General features: G+C 47.7%; 1 protein-coding gene across 3 annotated transcripts in view; it reads right to left on the bottom strand.

Moving 5' to 3' along the window:
• Positions 1–3,606: 3,606 nt before the first annotated feature.
• TRAK1 (trafficking protein, kinesin binding 1) overlaps positions 3,607–21,098 on the bottom strand; it is a 92,132-nt gene continuing 74,640 nt past the window's right edge. For 2 of the 3 annotated variants that reach the window (XM_006892991.1, XM_006892990.1), the window contains exons 9-13: positions 19,751–19,888; positions 17,660–17,736; positions 15,081–15,314; positions 13,041–13,354; positions 3,739–4,220 (exon numbers count right to left, since the gene is read on the bottom strand). In XM_006892991.1, the coding sequence (XP_006893053.1) occupies positions 3,739–4,220; positions 13,041–13,354; positions 15,081–15,314; positions 17,660–17,736; positions 19,751–19,888 (1,245 nt within the window). Of the gene's footprint in view, positions 4,221–13,040; positions 13,355–15,080; positions 15,315–17,659; positions 17,737–19,750; positions 19,889–21,098 lie in introns of all 3 variants that reach the window. The other variant, XM_006892992.1, reaches the window with a different exon arrangement.

Here is a 21,098-nt window from a genome sequence, read left to right on the forward strand (position 1 = left end):
GTCAGGGCCACAGAGCTGCTCTCCCTCCCTTCCCCAGAACAGCCCCAGAAGTAGCAGCTGCAACTGTTTTATCTGTTAGGGCTGCAAAACTACTCCACCTCTCTTTCCCAGGAATGATCCCTGACCTGCTCTCTTATCTTGTACCAAGCAGCCGCAAGCATCCAAACTCTCTAATTTCCTTGTAAGACAATATAAAACTCCACTCTAAATAGCTGATGGTCTCTACTTTAGAGCCAGCCTGGAAAATTCTCCTCAAACTTTTTTGTCCTGGACTGGGTTCTACCCTTCCTCGGGGACCTTACAGTATCTTCTAAAGAAAAGAGGGTTGTTGTTTTTGGTTTTTTGTTTTTGTTTTTTTTTGGGGGGGGGGGTTGTGTGGTTTTATTTGGTTTTCAAACAAAAGCAATACAATGCCAAAAGGCCAACCTTCAAAGTTTGTCTGGATCCTTTAGACATCGCAGAGCTGAAGCCAAGGAGCTCTGTGCTCTTGCCCTCCACGCTGGGTTATTGCCGCCAGAGAGGCAGGTGGTGTGGCTCAGTGGGCAGCGAGACCTTTCCCTGCACGTTTGCAAAACCAACTAAAGAGAGCTCTTTCTCCATGCTTCTCTATTCTCTAAGTAATGCACTTGAACCTCAAAACCACCCGTATTCAGGCTTTCTTTAGGGTCCTACCTAAGTAAAGTAACAAACAGCAAACCCGCCCCCACCCTCCCCACCTGTCTGTGCACTCATCCTCTTCCCAGCATCTTAGAGGAATACGGGGAGCCCATGTGGTTACCATAAGAAAACTGCTCTTGGTAAATGAGTGTCATTCTGGAATTTCTAAGCAGGCACTCAACCCTAGGCTGTTGGTTTTGGAGAGCGGGTCCTCTCATCTCTCATTCGTTCATCACTCCCAGGTTGCACTGGGCCTGTTTTATGCTGGTGCACCATCTATTCTGATGCAAGAGTCAAGATGTCCTTGTTCAATGCCATCGAGGTTCAAATCCCAGAGAACCCAGGTGATGGTAGGACTTCCTTGGAGGGATTTCTGAGCTTTAATCTTTATGGAAGTAGACTGCTAGGTCTTTTCGTCATGAATCTGTGGGATGGGTTTGTCTTTTGAATAGCAGTGAAATGCTTAACTGCTGAAGCACCCGGGCTCCCGGGGACTCCCTCAGTATCTCATCCTACGGTGGCCTCGAGCAGCCCATCAATGCTGCATATACATAGCATCCGCTCTTGTAGCTGTTACACTCAATACAACTGTCTTTTTAACCAACCATCTGTCTTAACGATGAGATTTAAAAACCATCATCTGAGTCCTCGACTGTGTGTGGTCTACAAGTGCCCTGGATCACTGCACGGGACACTAGATTGATGGGACAGCTGCTTCTGAGCAGGTGAACTTAAACCATGTCACTACAACAAAGTCAAACTATGATCTAAAAATGGTTTTTAAAATCCACTTTAATCATCTAAATCATTTACAATACAAAAAAAGCACATGGGGGATTCTCCTTTTGAAAACATGGGGTTTGGAAAAACCAGCAAAAGGATGCTCAAAATAGTACATTCAACACGTTCACAGAAAGGTTTCCAGCACTCATTGCTTTTTCTCTACGGGTCTGCGGGCTCCAGACCACAGTGGCAAACACATGAGTCTTCAAGATTCCTCCATCACACCTTCTGTCTCCCAAGTTTGCCCCTATTGAGGTTTCCCAGACAGAGGGCAGCTTCGAGATTCTACTATCTGGTAACAAAAGAGCTGACCAAAGGCCAGAGCTGGCTGCACCAGTGTGGATACAAGTGTCAACCAGGGGGCATTGCCGGGACTTTCAAACTGACCGCAGAGCTCTTGGGGGGACCAGGATGAGTTACTTAGAATGGCCCGCTTCTAAATGCCGAAGCAGTCCTGTCTGACCTCATTAAGAGGAGAAAAAAAAATCAAAGTCTTGTTCTCACTCTTTCCCTCTGCAATGAACTTTTTACACTTGACTTGAACCTGGAACATAAGCTCAAACAATTCTGTCTGAACAGCTCAGCCCTTTGCTAAAATACCTTTAATAATCTATGCAATTCTTTTCTGCTCACCCAAGTCCAACGTGAGCCTTCTGCATTGGAAATCTGAATACTTTTCCTCAACTGTTGGGAGGAATTTTGCTGCAGGTTTGAGAGGAGGGAAGCAATAAACATGCCTTTGTGTATATATGCGGTGACAACTTCAGCCCCTACTGGTGCCCTCTCTCCTTCAGTCTCAACAGTTCTTTGCTGACTTGATAAGCTTCGCTCCCTCTGTTCAACTTTTCAAAGGAATATCTCACAATGTCTCTGCAAACAACCAGGATCCTAGTCCATCTGGGAGGCTGCAGGGTACAACACTTATCCCTCCGGCTGCAATAACAAAGATCCGCCAGACCGTGAGGTTCACGCACCTCCAATGAGCATTCAACCAGATGGACCAACACAGTGATTAACTGCAACCAAGGAATGGGGCATAACGTGTGTGAGGCTGGAACAGGACAGGACAACCTTCTGACCTGCTGTTCACAGGGTCACGTGGAGTCGTGATCACAGGCACACAACAACAACAACAACAAAGCAGGACTGATGTCGGTAACTAAGTCACCACAGCTGGTTTAAGTGTGAAGATCTGAAATTCTGGATGACTATTCCCTCACCATCTCAGTCTGATAACACAGAGGTTATAAAGAAAAAGCAGAAATATTGCATAGGCTACACAGATTCTTTCCACTTGAAGACGCCTCTAAGGTCTAACTTAAAGAAGGGAAAAAAGTCACTGAACTAAGGTTGTTTGAACTTGGCCACAGTTAGGGAAGGCACCACTGTGAACCTCAGCTCATTCCTAGGTGGGGTGGTGCTGGGAGCAAAAACAAAGTAAAAAATTAATGTCTCCTCTTTAAACACAATGACAAGAGAATGTCCTGAGGGGGTTCCTCTTTCTTCCCTTGGGTCTCTCACTCCCCACTGTAACAGCTGGTTCCTCTTCCTAGCACAGAGAACTGGGAGAGCCAGGAAGTCTAGACAGGGGCACAGGGCAGGAGAGATCGGTGATTCTCACGGGTCCTGAGCTCAAACCTTCCACCACCACCAGGAATGGGGAATTCTATGAATTCACAGACACCCCCTTTAACGCTTCCCGGGTGGTGGAGAAGTGGGGAGGGGTCACCAACTAGCCCCAGCTCCTTTCTAGATTCATCCACAGTCCTTGTCCTCTGGAGTCAGAAGAGGTTAATGACATTTCCTCAGGGTCTGTTTGGTTAAAAAAGATTGCTAAAAGACATCTTAAAAATTCACTTTGAACACATGTAAGAAATTAAAAAAACCACACGTGTTTGCGTGTGTACACGTTTATGGGCTTAGGAAAGCAATAAAGCACCTCTCTCAAGGGTTTCTGAAGTCTTTTTGTGGTTTAGGCCACAGATTCTCCCACTCACCTCCTGTACAACCCAGAACCCACAATTCCCCTACAAATGCCTGACTTGGTTCAGCCTGGTCTGCGGACCATCAAGGTTCTGGGGAATCTGCCCCTTCAGATACAGGGATAGACCTGTAAGGGAAGAGGGGTGTCACTGGTCTCAGGGGCCCCACAATCCACTTCTTTTTAGCAGCCTTTCCCACGCCCACGTGGAGAGCTCCACTGGGCCATGTGTCTCCGTGGTGGGCTAGGTGCTACACCCACTCGCACTACGGAGGTCTCCGACTGTGTTACACACACAGGGACGGTCGGTTGGAGCGTCACCCACACAGACGAGCGGAAGCTACACACACAGAGCCACTATGGATGGTGCCCGGGACAGAGGTGAGGATGGCCCAGGACTCCGCCTCCAGTGAAGGTGCCAGGTTTACAGGACTTATGGCGATGCCCTCACCAGACCCCTCCTCATCCTCCTCCTCCTTGGTGGCCACTGGCGGCTCCTGGATCTCCTCGGGGAAAGCCTGAGGCTGGCTCGGGTAACTTCTGCTGCCTGAGACGGTCACACGTGCTCGGGACCTCTCACCTGAGGTCTCTGGGTGCTTCACTGGCGAGGAGGTAGCTAGGGCCGGGAGGGAAATGTGGTCACCTGTGTCGTCTTCTTCAAAGTCGTTAAGGCAGTACACTTCATCCACATCCACGTCCAGCGTCCGGAAGCCCTTGGTGACCACACCGGGCCGGGGGTCCAGGATGCCCCCGAGATGAGGCTGGGCCAGTTGCTGCCAGTGGTGAAGGGTGGCAGAACCTTGTAGGAGGGAGGGCAGAGAAGAGAGAGTTAGAGCCAGAGTCTATGATGACCGCAGCCACACCCAGCAAGGCCTGTTCATCCCCAGGGGTGGTCCCCAGGTAGGGATAGCAATAAAGCTGCCCGGGACCTTCTTGCAATACAGCAGTGGCCAATATACTGTTGTCCCACCCAGGAGGAGCACCAACTAACTAAATCAAACATGATTTCTTTAAAGTTAAACTAGTACCCCACTGTGTGACAAAATCTTCATTCTATCCAACAAATGCCAAACCTTACATCTAACACAAGTCATTTTGGAAACAGGAGTCAACACAGCAAAGACAGACACAAAAGAGACTGTGAAGTGTACTCTATGCTAAGCGCACACTGTTACTGCTGGAAACAGGGAATATATAGTAAGACAGTTTTGAGCAATACTTCTACAGGGATACTTGATCAAGAGGTGGGGAAATGTGGAACAGAATTTAAAAATTCCTAACAGAATCCAGACTATACAGAGTCATGGAAGCTGGCTGAATGCCTGCCCACTATTGCCCTGAGATCATTGTTAAATTGTAAACAAAAATATTTCATCACGTCTTCTTTAAACCACACACTATTTTAGCTTATTTTGTAAAGAACCTCTCCCTTGAACACTGTACTCTTTTAATGAACTAGCTACATGGGATCAAACAGACAAGAGCAACTTGAAAAGTTAAGACAGGATGCTTAGGGGGCAGTGAGTTTAGGTTAATTGGGGAGGAGTGTTCCAGAAAAGTCAGCAAAACTTAAAGAATATAAACAATGTCACTGAATCATCTATGTAGAAATGGTTGAACTGATAAAAGACACAGTATGACAGTATCAAACAAGCACTAAAGATCACAATAAGACCAAGAGGATTGAGAAATTATGGTTCATTCACACAATGGAATGCTATGCAGCTGGCACATTCACACGATAGAATATTATGCAGCTGGTACATTCACACAATAGAATACTATGCAGCACGCAGGACCAATGATTTTGTAAATTACTACCTAAAATGGGGACTGGAGAGCATTACGCTAAGTGAACTAACTCAGTCTCATAAAGACAAATACTGTATAAGACCATTATTGTAGAATGAGTACAAGGATCCAAAGAGGGGAGGTGGTGCTTAATCATAGGATCACACAATGTGATGGGAGGAGGAAGGGATGGGTAAAAGAAATGGGAATGAATGATCCGGTGTAAAAAACAGTGCATACAAACTTTGAACTTTGTAAGCAAACCATTATAAAATAAAATAGAAATGGTGAAAGATACGTAGTGAGTATGAAAGACGCCTTCTGACTCAGTTCACTCTAATCTGCCAGCAACCTCAAGTGGCTGCAGGTGGGGAGGGTGTGTGTGGCCTACTGGGTGTGATTTAAGAACACAGCAGGTCCACACACAGATCTGAAGTGCAGGAGCCAATCTTCTCAGTGACATTGAACCTGGGGATCAGATAATGCCATTTGAGTCCGTAATAACACCAGAGCACCTAACCTGACCAGCACCTTGTGTTCCCTAGGGACCCGAGAGTGTCACCTGTGCTCTACAAAGAGAGGTGTTCCAAGGCCAAGTGCACTCAGGAAACCTGGGAAAGAAGTACATTCAGTGTTTTGATATATCCTGGGATTCCCCCCTGTACAGGCATCTGCATTGCATAGATGCTAGGATTCATGGTGCACAGCCTGGCAGCTGTAAGCTCTATCCTCATGTGACAGATGAAGATGTTGTCCAGACTCAGGCAGCTGAATAAAAGAAATACTCTACATTCCAACAAGGGACTTGTAGAGGCTCTGGATAGGCAGAAAGCAGGAGCCTGTCCAGAGCAATGGCCTCCCCCCGTGGTTCTCCCACCGGCTCACCGAGGCGTCCTCTGCTGGTGGCTAACCTCCTCCATGTTTCCATGCTGCACTTGAGAGTGTCAGCAGGACAGTCAGGGACCCCAGGAACTAACAGATAACAGCCAGTGGTCACAATAAAGAGATGAAGGAGAAGAGACTGCTGGGAGGAGGGGCGGGGGGAGTCAGAGAACAGCTCCAGGTGTGAGCCGGCCACACAGGGCTCATCAGGAGGCCCCGATCCTCGAGTGTGTCCAGGGAGAGGACTAACTCCAAGGATGTCAGAAATAACCTTAGAGACCCTCTCAGCTGCGGAGCCTTCAAAGGGGCATGTCAGCAGACTTTCCAAAGTCTTATCTTTACACACTGCCAACACACATTAAACAGATTTCCTGTCGCTCACTTTGAGGTCTATCCCAGTAGTAACCACGCACATGTACAACAGGAATCTCCTTAAGTGGGATCCCTTGGCCTAGTGGTAAAAAGCAGCACTGCAATCCCAAAAGCCTGTCACAGTTGAAGGGAAGCTGTATTATAACTGAGGAGAAGATGCTATTCTTCAGGAAAAAATGCAATCCCCAAAGCACATGTTTCAAATCCACCAACTATGTTGTGGGAGAAGGATGGGCACTCTCCTCCTCTGCGATTAAACTAAAACCCGCCAGAGGGTCAGTCGATTCCAACTGGATGGTACACAAATGTAGAAAACAAGAAATATTTCCAAATAGTAAAAAAAAAAAAAGCAGTGCACAGAATGAGAGAGGGTTCTCCAGATTCCCCTCTGTGGCCCTCAACTAGTGGTGAGTTTTGCCGCCCTTCCTTGACAGCGAACAGCGAACAAGGTCTGGAGACACTTTTTGTTGCCAGAACTTGGAAGGCTGCTACTGGCTTCTATAATAGAGGTCAAGGATGCTGTGGAACATCCACCAATGAACAGGAGTCTCCCACAGAAAAGAATAATCCAGTCCCAAGGAACTCGAGTTGTGCGGTGTGTTAACAATCAGACTGCTAACTCCAAGGTCAGCAGTTCAAATCCACCAGCTGTTCCAAAGCAGAAAGATGAGAAGATTCCTGCCGTGAAGATGTTCATCCCTGGAAACAACCATGGAGGAGTATGAGGAGTCAGGACTCAATAGCTCAAAAGTCTGGTTTTAAAGGCGAGTAGTGGCTTAGTAGTGGCTTTTAAAGATGGCTTAGTGGTAAGACATTGCGCTGACAATCCAAAGGCACGCAGTTCAAATCCACCAGCCACTCTGTGGGGAAATAGGGGCAATCCCCTCCTCTGTGATTTACTGTTTCTGAAAACCCGTAGGTAGCTCAGCTATAAGCTGGTTTTGACTCAAAATAACAAAGCCAGGTGTAGAAGTCTCAATCTAGATCTCTAGATCTTCCCTCTCAGATCCTTTGAGATTCTGAAGGCAGGCCTTGGATTCCCCTCAAAGAGGATGAGAGTTTATGTATGACACGGTGCACACGTGGCCAGGGCTCTCCAGACATGATGACCTCACTTCTCAGGTGCACAGCACTGTGGTTTTAGGAAGCTGCCCTGTATTAAGACGTGTCTGCATGACAACTGACTGTGTATGTATTTTATCACTTATTTCTCAATCTACCCAGTGAAGTGTTAATTGTTCCATTTTACAGATAGGGTAACTGAGGCAAAGAATCTGAAACATGCTTTCATTTATGCTACATTGCTCACCCCACAAAGCACAGAGAAAGGAGGGCATGTGAGGACCTCAGGACAGGTGACAGGTATTGGTTGGCCCTTACCTCCAGGTGGGTGTCAGGTCCCCAGGAAACACTCGGCCTCCTTCCTTTTGGGGCTTCTCACTGTCCTGAGCTCCATTCCCACCACAGAACTAGCCCTGACCACACGCTCACTGGCTGGGCAGCACATTCCTGGCAAAGGGCCTGCACTGAAGATGCTGTGAATGAGCCCCCGGGATTTCCAGCGTGGGACTGACCACCCAAACCCTATGGACATGACGTAGTCAAGCTGCCTCGACCTTTGGAGGGGACGAAGGACAAGGGCAATCGAAGGTGAAGAAAAGCATCAAGTGCGCGCTGGGTCTCCTTGACCTTTGGGGGCCTCACGATGTTTTCAGTCCACTGAGGACGGACTCTGCACCCTGACAAAAGACTCGTGGGCCTCGAAGGCCTGTCTATTCCATCTCTCCCCACCCTATGTTGGGCTCAGAAGAGAAAGGACACTGGGTCTGCTGAGTGGAGTTAAGGAGGCTGCACAAATACACGTGGTGTGTGTTTCCCAAACTTGGACAACTTAAGAAATGTAATGAAATTATAGCTAAAAGATTGCAGACAGGCCCACTTTGTACTTGAATTTTTACCCTGCACCTGGACATCTATTCCCGAAGAAGACCAGGCACCCTGTATCAAATTCGTACTAAGAACTGGATATTCTGCTATGAGATTTTTATATAGTAACTCAGTTTTCACAATTCTGTTACACCCACCTGAGAGAAGCGGGAACTGAGTAGAGAGTGGCATAGGAACTTGTCAAATGGAGCACAACTGGGACGTGGCTGGTCTGGAGTTCAAATCCAGGCTGGCTCCAGCGTTCCTCTCTTATCCACATTCACTGCCTCCCCACAATGAGGAAGCTTCGTGTATTCTGGTCTCAAGAATCAGGGTGATGATGACGCTGCAAAATGATTTTTCTAATCCCTGACACCTGTGGTGTTTTCTATTCTGCAAAGGTGGGTACTGGCAAGCGCCGCCTCCAACCCAAGTTATGTCTTGCTGTGGGGATCACGGACTATCTCCAGTCCCAGCTAGAGCGCCTGCCAAGCCCAGCACCTGGGCGGAACACCTCACGCCACACCTCTCTTTCACCTTACCTAAACCACCAGGTAGAAATTCTACCTATCTCCTGGCTGCTTGAAGTCCTGTCTCTGATCCAAGGTGGCATAAAAGAAGAGACCATGTGACTAATGGCCTCCATAAACAACTTCCTCCTCTGCCATAAAGGTAACCAGCTGTTATTACTGAAAATCCTGATTAAAGATTCCATAAAAGAATACTCATCAAAAGGGAGGGCCCTGTTGAACTGAATTCCAAAGGACTGTGACCCCCAGACCTTCTAAAGCCAAGGAAGGTGGAAGGGCTCCTGAAACTATGTTCTGAGATAATCTTGAAACCTTAGCCCCAAAGTAACCTTTGAAGTCCAGCAGGACCTTAAAAGATAGGATAAAGATAGGCCTAATCCAATGGGAATTTTATAAAGCATGAATGATTGAATAAAACATAATGTCAATGAATAGTGTGAAATACAATGAATATAAACTTTATAAGCAAACTAACATAAAATAAAAATTTAAAAAGAAAAGGAACAATAGTTTAGCAAAGACTGCCTTGAGCATTATGTTTCTTTTAAGAACTATCTATACGGGATAAAATTGACAACAGTAACTAGAAAGACTAGATAGGAACCTTACGGGACAGAGAGTTCATGTTAACAGGAGGAACAACAGAGAAGGAGAATGAGAACGGCTGTGTGATTTGAAGGATACAGTCAATGTCATGGAATTGTACATGTAGTGATGGCTGGATGTGGAAATGTTTTGCTGGGTACAATCTCAACAGCAACGATCAAAAAATTCATTTTTTTTAAAAAAAGAGTAATTTTTTTTTAAGATAAAAAAGCAAACAGAACCCCCTCTTCATTCCGTGTCCCTGTGGTCTCTTTCCTCTCTGAGGTTCTCCCTTGATTCCTCAGATCCCCTACTTGTCAAGCACAAAGCAGGAGAGGCTCCTATCAGCTACCTCCCATTGCTACCAACTCACAAAACCCACCCACTCCTCCCACATGTACAAAAATGACGTAACAGGGTGAGAAAAGAGAGGAAGCTTTGTGCTCCTAGTTGGCATCAAGATAAAGTTCTGCATAACAAGGATGTGGACCAGGAGGGGGTTGTAATTACAGTCACTGTCCGTTAGTCACTATTTGCTGTTCTCCCACACCCCTTCGCTGGAACTAGCCAAGTCCATTTAACCAGAAAAGCTTCTAGGCCTTCAGAAGTCAGAACAAGGCTTGCTAGACAATAGTTGGAAATTGTTTCCCCCCTAATTGCATATTAACTTGTTTATGTGGCAACTGTATCTTGGTTATAATTAACCAGCCAGGAAAAACAAACTACAGGCAAAGAAACACTGCTTGCTTCAGTCTTTTAAAAACACATACACATCTCTTTCTAGCTTGAATGTTTGTTCTCCACTTGCTTAAAACATGTAAGGTAATCTTAGAGTGCTACATACTTAAGCATCTCACCCAGTCATGCTGGCTGACACCAATAGGCAGATGGTGAGGTTAATTAAACAGGTAACAGCGGCGAAGATGGAAGGCACAGATTGGCTATCTGCTATGATCCCAGGCAACATTCTCCAGTGGCCTGGTGTCAGGTACATTCACCTGGGTTGCTGGAGATCACAGCAAACCTATCACCTTCTTTGTGAGTCAGTGGAATCTGACGGAAGAACATGACCCCAGCGCAAGGCTGGTGCAGATCTCAGTATCCAAAGGCAGCTTATATCAGACCTATGCTATTAGAATAAGGATGAGTGCAGGGAGTCTGTATTTTAACCTGTACCTATTGATGCCAGGCACAACACAAAACAAAATACACCATCACATTTAAGCTTTGCCACAATTTCAGGTAGCAGATGTGGCCGCTCGCTAGCAAACAAGGACAGGAGGGCTCAGAATGGTGCATCAACTTCTCCAATGTCACAGAACAGAAGAAAAGCCAGACTCAAGTCTCCTATGTCAGCACTGCAACTAACTCAATTAAACAGGAACACAAACAGTACTGTGGAAAGGAGATTAAAAAACAACAACAAAACACCAACAGGCTATATTTGAAAACTCTTGAGCAATCAGAAAATTATACAACAGAGCTAAAGGGATCTATGCCATCAAGACTCTTTCGCAGGTCACAGTGGTATGACATGAATTTATAGTGGGAGTGATTTAGCTTCCTGGGTGACAGGGTATTGTTGATAAAAGTCATACTGCAAGTCTACGGTGATTTGTTCTTATTCACAAAATTATCACAAGCTTAAAAAAAAATAAAAAAAGAAAAAGAACTGGTCAAAATCAATCAACAAAACTCACTCCCTGCAATGTGGTTGGACAATGGATGTCAAACTCATCAATGACCTCATGAAATACAGAAAGCAGACAAGACAGAGATGATACATTCCAATGATCTGTGAGAAACAGGAGAGGAAAAAGAAAAGAAAGGCAGAAAATAAAATTGCAGAAATGGAAGACTTTATTGAAAGAAAAAACAGACATTGTGGATCGGAACATAATCGCAAAGCTTACAGCTGAATAAACAAATGAAAAAGGAGGGAGTCAAACCTTTCCTGAACTCTAAGAAGGCCCTAAATGATACACTTTAAAACAATCATGAATGCAGAAGGAGAATTCACCCTCTTCCTTCCTTTTAAAGGACCCTTTGAGGTCTTGGGGGATATTTCCAAGCACAGCCTCACCCTGAAGCATGCCTCCTCAACAGGGCATCACTGTCACCAAGGGGGAGAAAACATTCTTGTGAGAAGGAAATAGAAATAAATGTACTGCTTTTTTACACATAAAACGCAGACCTATATATCCTTAAATAGTATATTTGTGGTATTAAAATTACATGGCGTGGCAATTAGGAAAATACGTTTAAAACTGAGGACAAGCAGAGGAAGTAATGATTTTTCTTTTTTAAAAAAGGTTGGAAACGTTTTATAGGAATTGTTTAGGCTGTATGTCAGAATTTTAAAACACTTTCTCATAAACTTACATGGGCTTATAAATTAAGGAGAAAAAAGCCTGGTAGCTTTCTGGCACGGGGGGAGGGGGGGCGGGAATGGAGAGAGAAAACCCCCCTATCAACCACAAAAATGAAGGAGAAAAAAAAAAATAAACCAACCAGTTGCCATGAAGTCCATTCCAACCCAGGGCGGCCCCAGGTGGACAGTACAGAACAGGACTCCAGAGGTTTTCCGGGGGCTGTGACCTTTCAAGAGCCAATTGGCCTTTCATTGGAGGCACTCTGGATGAGTTTGAACTGCTAACCTTTCAGTTAACAGTCCAATGCGGGGGGAGGGGGGGGAAGCTTTTAAAAAGGTGAACTTTTCTAAGAAGCTAAGTACCTGGGGTGCTCCTGATACTAAAAAGTGAACTGCCCTGGAAAATGTAGACTTTAGGAGGCTGGAAACTCCTGGTCTCTAAGTTACAGAAGCCTGGGAAGGTTGCTCAGAACTGTGAATGGACAAATGACTATCATGTGGTCACTAAAAAAAAAAAAAATCACAAAAATAAAACCAACTTAGAGCATTAGCTATGCACTCCTCTGCTTCCAGATCCCGAAATTTCTATCAAAGTATTTGTTCACTACTCAGAAGGCATTCCGTTGTTGTTGTGTGTTGTGGAGTTATAAGAGACTCACAGCTGATCCTCTAGTGTGTTTAGAGAGGCAGTAAATCACAAAGGAGGAGACTTCCCATCCTCCTGTAGAGACGCTGGTGGATTTGAACCACATGCCTTTGGGACTGCAGCACAGCTTCTTACCACTAGGCCACGAGAGCTCCCTCAAAAGGCAGAGTGAATTAACTTCTGAGCACAGAGCACTGCCCCTGCATCCTGTAGAAAACGTCACTACTGCTATGGTTCTGAAAGCAAAAGGAAGGCAATCACCCGACCAGGACCACGTTCCTTGGCTGGGTGGCTGAGCTTAGTCCTGGCTACCCGCTACCTGTGTGTGCTGTCTGCAAACCTGCAACCCCGAGCTACCCTCAGACCCTCAGAGGAACTCGAACCAGCAGCGCGGGTGGCTATCTCGGAAGAAGAAGGAGTAGGCACTGCAGGGGTGGCCCGCCTTGCGTTGGTGGATCAGGGCCCACAGGGAGTCTCCGAGGAGGACCGAGAGGGGCCGGGGCCCCCGGTGATCACCTTCCAGCGGCTTGACGATCTGCAGCTTCTCGGGCAGGTAGGAGCGGCTGCCGAAGGACATGCCGGAGAAGCCGGTGAACTCGGAGAAGCGCGAGTGCGTGCCCAGCGACATGATGCTCTCGGTGGGCGTGAGCGAGCCGCTGGCCAGCTCGCCCCGCTCGGCCAGCTCGCGCAGCTTGCGCTCCTGCTCCTCCTCGAAGAAGCGCCGCTCCGACAGGTAGTTCTCCCGGCGCAGGGACAGGCGCCGCAGGGCCACCTCCAGGTCGTGCGAGCCCGGGGTGCCCGGCGTGCCAGGCTTCTTGCGCTCCTCGCTCCTGCAAGAGGGCAGACGTGCGCGGTTACGGGGCAAAGGCTGGGCGGGGCAGACTCCTACACAAACGCAGGACAGCCCGGGGAACCCAAGGTGGGCCTTACACAGGGCTGTGAACGTGGGGGCAACACGCATGACCCCCGAAATGTCATCATCATCATCATATTTTAATTACTATTAATATTAATTATAAATTATGATGATGATGATGATGTGTGTACCGTCAAATCGGATCTGACTGTTACAGGAGGAGATCGCCCCTCCTTCTTCAGCAGAGCATCTTGTGGATTTGAACCACGTACCTCTGGGATTGCAGTGCAGGTTCTTGCCACTAGGCCACCAGAGCTCCCCTATTTATTTTTTAAAAAATTATTATTAATTTTAACGAAAATTTACAGAGATTTTGGATTTCCATTCATTCATTGTCGCACTTTTCTCCCCACCCACCCCTCTTCATTGAAACAGAAGAGAGAGAGAGCTGTTTAAAAGGGATATATGATAAGGTATTATTGTCATTGAGTCCAAAATGAAGGCTGCATAGCGGTGTGCACTTGTGGGGGAGGGATGGTATAACAATGAAATAATTTTTCTTTTACTTTTCAAAGAAAACAATGACCACTTCTTAAAAATTAGTATTTGGGCAAGCTCTGGTGGCCTAGTGGCAAGAAGCTGCACTGCAATCCCAGAGGTGAGTGGTTCAAATCCACCAGATATTCTGCTGGAGGATAGGACAGGGTTCGCGCCTACTGTGCATACAGCAAATATGAGTTGCAAGTGATTTGACAGCACAACAACAACAACAACAACAACAAATAAAGGTGCAGATTTTTTGTGCATAGGCTCGCTCGGAGTTGCAGGCGACTTGATGGCACGTAATAACAACACAACAAATAACGCTCTGTCCCTAGAAACACCGCCCTTGTGAACCCTTAGGAAAAAACCTTCAGGCTGCTAATTCCTTAATAGGCAGTTGGTTTAAGAGACACTTCAGCTTTGACCCAAAGGAGCTGGGACTCCAACACTGGACAGAACCCATCAGCCTAGAACTGTCATTACAGTTGCAGTAAACAGTGCAGAGAACAGACAGTGGGTTGGGGGAATGGAAGGCGGGGCACATTCTGCATGGACCACCGCAAGGAGGGAGGATCTGGTGGATACGTGCTGCACCCCTGGCTCTCTGCACCCACCATCTGGGGTGAGATGGATTAAGACAATAACTGGGGCAATGGGACTGAGTGGGTGGGAGTCAGTGAGAGTGGCTCGGGATGGGCAAGGTTCAGAACTGCCGCACAAAGGATCACCTATGGGTTGCAGACAACTCAATAGCACATAAAAACAACAACAAGGGAGCTCTGGTGGCCTAGTGGCAAGAAGCTGCACTGCAATCCCAGAGGCACACAGTTCAAATTCACCAGATGCTCTGCTGGAAAAGGAGGGACAATCTCCTCCTATACCAGTCAGATCTGATTTGACGGTACGCGTACACAAAATAATAAAAAATAAAAATAAAAATGTAAAAACAAAAAACAACAACAACAATATTTCAAATTATTAAATTATCTATCTAAAACATCAGTATCAAAAATAAGCATATACTTGGTGAGGGGGGGTGGAACATATGGGAGAAGTGCAAGGTCTGGGGATTGCTGCCAGCCTCCTGTACTGAACCCCACGATTCAAGCCACACCCCCTCTCCTGCAACAGAAAAGGAAAAGCTCCTGTCCACATACCCCAGGTCCGACTCGGTTTCGAGGATGATGCTGTTGGTCTTGTTGTCGAGCACAATGTTGGTGACGTCACTGCCGTAGAAGCTGGACCTGGGGGTGCTGACGCAGCTGGACAGGAGGGAGTTCATGGCCGAGGACTGGTTGGAGCCGGGGATGTTCATGGGTGAGGGGGTCAGAGACCTCTGCTTGACGACTTGATTGATGTTCCTCACGGTCTCAAAGACACGCTTCTGGTGACTGGGAGGAACGCAGAACATCCAAGAATAAGCCAATGCTGGCGTGACCCCGGAGTTAAGCTCTCTACAGATGGTCAACCTGGGAGCCACAGGGGCATCTGACTCACAACAAACCCTCAGACCCAAACCAAACCCACTGCGATCAATAGATTCTAAGTCATAGGGACCCCACAGCGCAAGGGAGACTAGAACCGCCCCATGGGGTTTCTGAGGCTGTAAAGTTTACCAGGAGGAGAGGGTCCCATCATTCTCCCATAGAATGGCTGGTGGGTTTGAAACACCAACCTTTGATCCATAGTCAAAATGCTTTAACCACAGTGCCATGAGCTCGACCTTCCACCTGTTTCTTAGGGCGCCACCTCCACAATATAAAATTCAAGAAACTCCAAAACCATTGAAATCAGGACTCAAACCATTTATTTATGGTTCAGAGAGCCGTCGGGGCGAAGCTGGTGATGGGTCAAGCTGTTAGCCAAAAGGTTGGAAGATTGAATCTACCAGCTGCTTGCTCTTCAGGAGAAAGACAGGCTGCTTCCTCCTGTGACAATTTACAGCCCAGGAAATGTGCTGGAGGGAGGGCTGCTGTGGGGGGCTGGAGCTGATTGGGGACTGCTGGACTTTTGACTTTATTTAATACACAGTTGTGTTCTGAAGGGGATGCTAGCAAGAGAGAGATTTCGTTTGACTTCTCGAAAGTTTGACCTACAAATATCACAATGCATGGGAATGATTGTATGAAACACAGTCTGAATGAGGAATACCGTGAAACACAATGTATATGAATTTGTAAGCAAATACAAAATAAAAACAGAAAGGAAAAAGTAAATAAAAAGATGTACTTTATTGGGTAAATCTCTTTTGAGATTTACCTCAAAAGACCTGTTTTGAGAGTTAAAAGGTATAGATCTCACTTTGAGGGTGTAGGTCTATCTAATCTGGCTGCATTTTCACTTGTCTAATTTTCATGGGAAAATAAGGAAGGTAGAAGAAAAACAGATGCATTTCCATTGTGATCTTGGTAAAGAACATTAACATGGACAACAGCAAAAACAACAACAAAATGTCTTTATGCTCCTTTGTCTCCGGAGCTCTTATCACTGTTGTTACATGCGACTGAACCACTTTCAACTCAGCAGCCCGCCATGACAGGGCTGGACTGCCCCCCAGGGTCTCCTGGCCTGTGGTCTGTACGAGAGGTCACCAGCTCTTTCTCACGTGGAGCTGCTGTGTGGGTTCAAACTGCCAAGCTTGTCCTGAGCAGCCAAGCAACATTACCAAAGCTCTCTGTCTCCAGCTAGTGCTCCGGCACACGTTAACTAGAATGTAAGCTGCACAAGGGCATTTGTGTACTGTGCTCACTGCAGGGCACACGGAGGAGGCATCAAATAAAATCTCACAGAATAAATGCTGAGGGACTGGTCCTCGGAGAGGGACCTTATGCTTGGGAGGGTGAAGGGATAGTGCAGGAGAAGATGACCCTGGATAGGACGGATTAACAAAATAACTGGGGTGATGTGGGTAGGTGTGTCAGAGACAGGCTGGAGCAGGACAGAGCAGGGTTCAGAGATATTATGTGGAATCACTATGCACCGTAGTCAACTCAACAGCACCTAACAACAACAACAGTCCCCTAAAAAAGGACTTAAAATTAGTCTTGTACAGTGAGATAATAAGCACCAGACTAGGAAACTTTTAAAGGCTGAGACACACATTGATGCTAGCCGGTACCCTGCCTCTTAAGGGGAAAGACGCAGGGACATTTCCACCGCGGCCACTTTGTTCTGAGACGCGGGGGCCTCTGCAGGTTTATGGAACTTTAAGGGTATTTCTCCTCTCCCAGGATTCCATTTCAGTTCTACCGATGAGACTGAAGTGGAGAGGAAGTCAAGTAGAATGAGGGGTGCGTGTCTCTTACAAACACCCAGAAATGAGACATTAGGGAGGGAGCTGCACCAGAAAGGCCCCAAAGTCCTGTCCCTGCTCCTTAAAAAGCCCCTTGCATCTCATGCTGCACTGCTGTTTCTCTTTACCCAATGAATTTTCTTTTCCCCCCAAAGGAATGCATTTCATGGAAGGAGAAACACACTGAAAGGCTGTCAAGGTGGAGCTAACTTGTGTTAAGATAAATGCCTTTCTCTCCCCAGGTCCCTAAAATTCTATCACAAATCCTTAATGCCCAACGAGAGAAGCTGGGGGTTGTCGGAGGCCCTTAGCTGGGGTTAGGAAGGACCACAGGCTGACGACTGTATCAGTCGGTGTCTGAGATCTGAACCCCGCTACCTTTGACCACCAGGAGTTACAAGCTAGTCTCTGGGGGCTTAGAAGGGAAAGCTGGTGGGGCCGTACGTGACGTCTGGAGACTCGGGCTCCTCCATCTGCAGCTCCTTTCGCATCGTCCCCTCGATCTCCGCGGCCAACGAGTCCTGGGGAGAGTCAGAAGACACACGCCAAGTGAGCGGAGTTTCAGGAGGACAGGCCAGCAGCCGGGCTAGCAACCCGAGCACTGGAGGCCCCCAGACCTCTCACAAAGCCAGTTAACAACATTCTCCATGGGCTGGAAGCTCAGGCTGGCGGCCCCCAGGTCAGGTCCCGAACACAGCAGGCATCAAGGAGCCCTGAGCACAGTCCCTTACACTAGGTGCATCTGAGTGTCTGAAAGCAGGCCCGTGCTCCTCCGGGAAAACAGCAAATGTGCAGTATTAGCAGGGGAATGCTGTTGTTGACGGGGGCCACCAACGTGATATTAACTCACAGTGACCCCACGTGGTAGCAGGACTTCCCCATCATTTCCTAGACTGTGACCTTTAAGGGGGGAGTCCTGGTGGCACCATGTCTAAGTGCAACGCTGACTGAGAAGTCGTTAGTTTGAACCCACCAGACGGTCTGCAGGACAGAGACACGGCAGTCTGCGTTCTTAAAGAGTCACTCACTCATCCATTGCCATCGAGTCGGAACAGACCCACAGCTGACCCTCCAGGGGGCTGCAAGTCACATGGGAGGAGACTGTGAGAGTGCTCATCTTTCTCCCTGCTGGACTCGAACCGCCAGAGAGGTGTGACCTGTGGGTTCACAGCGCAACTGCCTATCGACTCCTCCTATGGACCAGGGCTCCCTGGGAACCCAACGGGGCAGCTCCACTCTGTCCTGCAGGGTCACTGTGGGTTGGAAATGACAAGATGACAACGGGTTTTGGAATCTTCATGGGAGCTGGTTGCCAAGCCCCTTCTATGGAGCTGCTGGTGGGTTCGAACAGCTGACCTTTCAGTGAGAAGCCGAGCAGGTAACCACTGTATCACCAGTTCTCATTCCATATGGGAGTAGAGACATGTTTTTGGAACGTGGAGGGGAGGGAAGGTTTGACAGAAAAGAAGAAATTTCCACATTCTTCCAAAGCTTATGGATGTTTAGAAGGTGACACAGGGGCCCTCAGAGTCTGATTCATGACTGTCCTCCAGGATCTGGTGCCTCCCCAGGGCTCGTCCAAGGATCTGGCACAGAGACAGCTGCTGGGCTGCCTGACAAGTTCTCTCCCTGTACTACCCGCAGGCCTCAATGAATACGGGGAAGTCCAGTGGACAATCCTTCACACCATGGTGGGCAGATGCCGGAAGGCCCAGGTGTGGGCAGAGAAGCACCTGCAGAGGCCTCAGGACACCCAAGTGGCCAAAGGTCCAACCTGAGGGGAAGGGCTGGGTCACTGCCAGCCAAAAAGTCACAGACTACCCCCATTCCATCTGTGGACCCTTGATTAAGAACTCCAGTCAAATGTCAAGGCAACAGGAAACATAACAGAGGAAACCGCAACTCGCTAAAGCCTTCGGTAGTTACTAGGGCTGAGAGCAGAAGAGGCAGGGCTGGGCGCTGTGCTCCAGAAACAGGCACCGTACAGTCTGAAGGTTGCTTTAAATACCTGCCATGCGTGCTGCACTTTAAAAATAACCCTCTTCAAAAACTGGGCTGGATCAGCAGCTACAGAAACAGGGCAACAAAAGCTTCAGCTCAGCAAAAATGAAAAGCTGAGACTTCGTCCAAGAAGAAATCGAAATGTGGGCTTTCGATGCGACTTTTCTTAACTCTTAAAAGACAGCCTTTGTGCTGAGAGCAGGGAAATGAAGCACAGTGAACCCCAAGTACACAGAAAACATAAAGTGTGGGGATGGCTGGGCTAAGAAGAGATGCAGGGAAAAAGGGAAGCAGGAAACAATCCAGGTTGGCCTGGAGACTGCAGATCGAGTGGGCGGGCAGGGTGGATTCGAACAGCTGACCTTCCCATTAGCAACCCAACACGTACCCGAGTTCCTTGCCAAATGAGAAATTATGGCAAAGACTCAACTTCTGTTGTTAGCGTGGCAAATCTCACCCTCCTACAGGGAGGACCCTGCTCCCTGGGTGGGCACGGGGTATCAGGGAGGACACGGGGTGGGGTGGGAGTCTCACCATGGGAAACAGGCCAAGCGAGTGGTAGCGGCGGGACGTGGTGTTGGGCATGGTCTTGTTACGCAGGTTCTTCAGCTCCTCCTGGGCCTCGTGCAGCATTTCCATGCACTCTGCGTACTTGTCCTCCAGCTCCCTCAGCTGTAGAGAAGATGAGGATGGGCGGGGGATACGGAGACCCAGTGAACACCCACCTGCTCATCCCATAAACCAGGAGAGCAGAGTCCCCCGGCAGCACATGGAATCCGCTGCTCTGTGGACCTGGAGCCAAATGCCAAGCGCTCCTAAGCCCTTGAACTTGAGTCTTGTATTTGGGACAAGTGCAATGGTTGTTAGTTGTGGTGAAGCTGCCACCTAACTCGGGGTGACCCCAGGCACAATGGAAGGAAATGCTGTCTGTTGCAGATCAAACTGCTGTGTCCCATGGGGCTTCCTCTGGCTGGTTTTCAGGTGATCACCAAGCCTTTCCTCCTGCTCTTAGTCTGGAAGCTTCGCTAAAACCTCTTAAGCATCCCAGCAACCAAGGCCCGCACGAACAGATGAGTGGTAACTGCATAAGAGCGACGGTGGTGAGATTCAAACCCAGGTTTCCTGCACAGGAAGTGGAAATTCTACCCCTGAACTAATATGCTGTCCCTTTCAGGCAAGAGTCCAAGGATCCCAAAGTGCTACCCACTGTCAAATGAAATAAAACAACTTTGAGAAAGCAGAAATTATTCTGCCCCAATTAAACGCCCCATTGCGAGCGCTTCCGGCTGCGTCACTGAATGTGGGCTGCTCCGTGTTGGGCTCTGGCTCTAATATGGGTCATGTGTCCTGCAGGCCCCGCTCTGGGTGGGTGTGGGGCCAACACTTCAAGAGCCCACAAGTGAGCCCTGAAAATCAGTGTAATATAGGAGCTAGGAATTGATGCCTTTGCGGTGTGGTGCTGGAGAAGAATGCTGAATAGGCCATGGACTGGTAGAAGAACAAACAGGTTCGCCCTGGAGAGGGTGAAACCAGGCTGCTCCTTGGAGTCAAGGATTCTGAAGCTTCGTCTGACATACTTTGGGCATGTTGCAAGCAGGGACCAGTCCTTGGAGAGGGACATCATGTTTGGGAGAGTGGAAGGATAGCATGCAGGAGAGGAAGACCCTCGATGAGATCGATTGATTCAGTGATTGGGACAATGGGAGTCGGTGTGTCAGAGACAGTGAGGTTGGCACAGGATAGAGCAGGGTTTAGGGCTCTGGTACATAGTTTCACTATGAGTTGCAAGCGACTCAACAGCACATAACAACTACAAATGTGATGCATAAAAATAAAATTAAATATAAATACTAAAAACCAAATACACTGTGTGCTTCTTAAG

Source organism: Elephantulus edwardii, unplaced genomic scaffold (assembly GCF_000299155.1).
Source record: "Elephantulus edwardii isolate Elephantulus edwardi_28Jun2011 unplaced genomic scaffold, EleEdw1.0 scaffold00121, whole genome shotgun sequence".
NCBI classification, from domain to species: domain Eukaryota; kingdom Metazoa; phylum Chordata; class Mammalia; order Macroscelidea; family Macroscelididae; genus Elephantulus; species Elephantulus edwardii.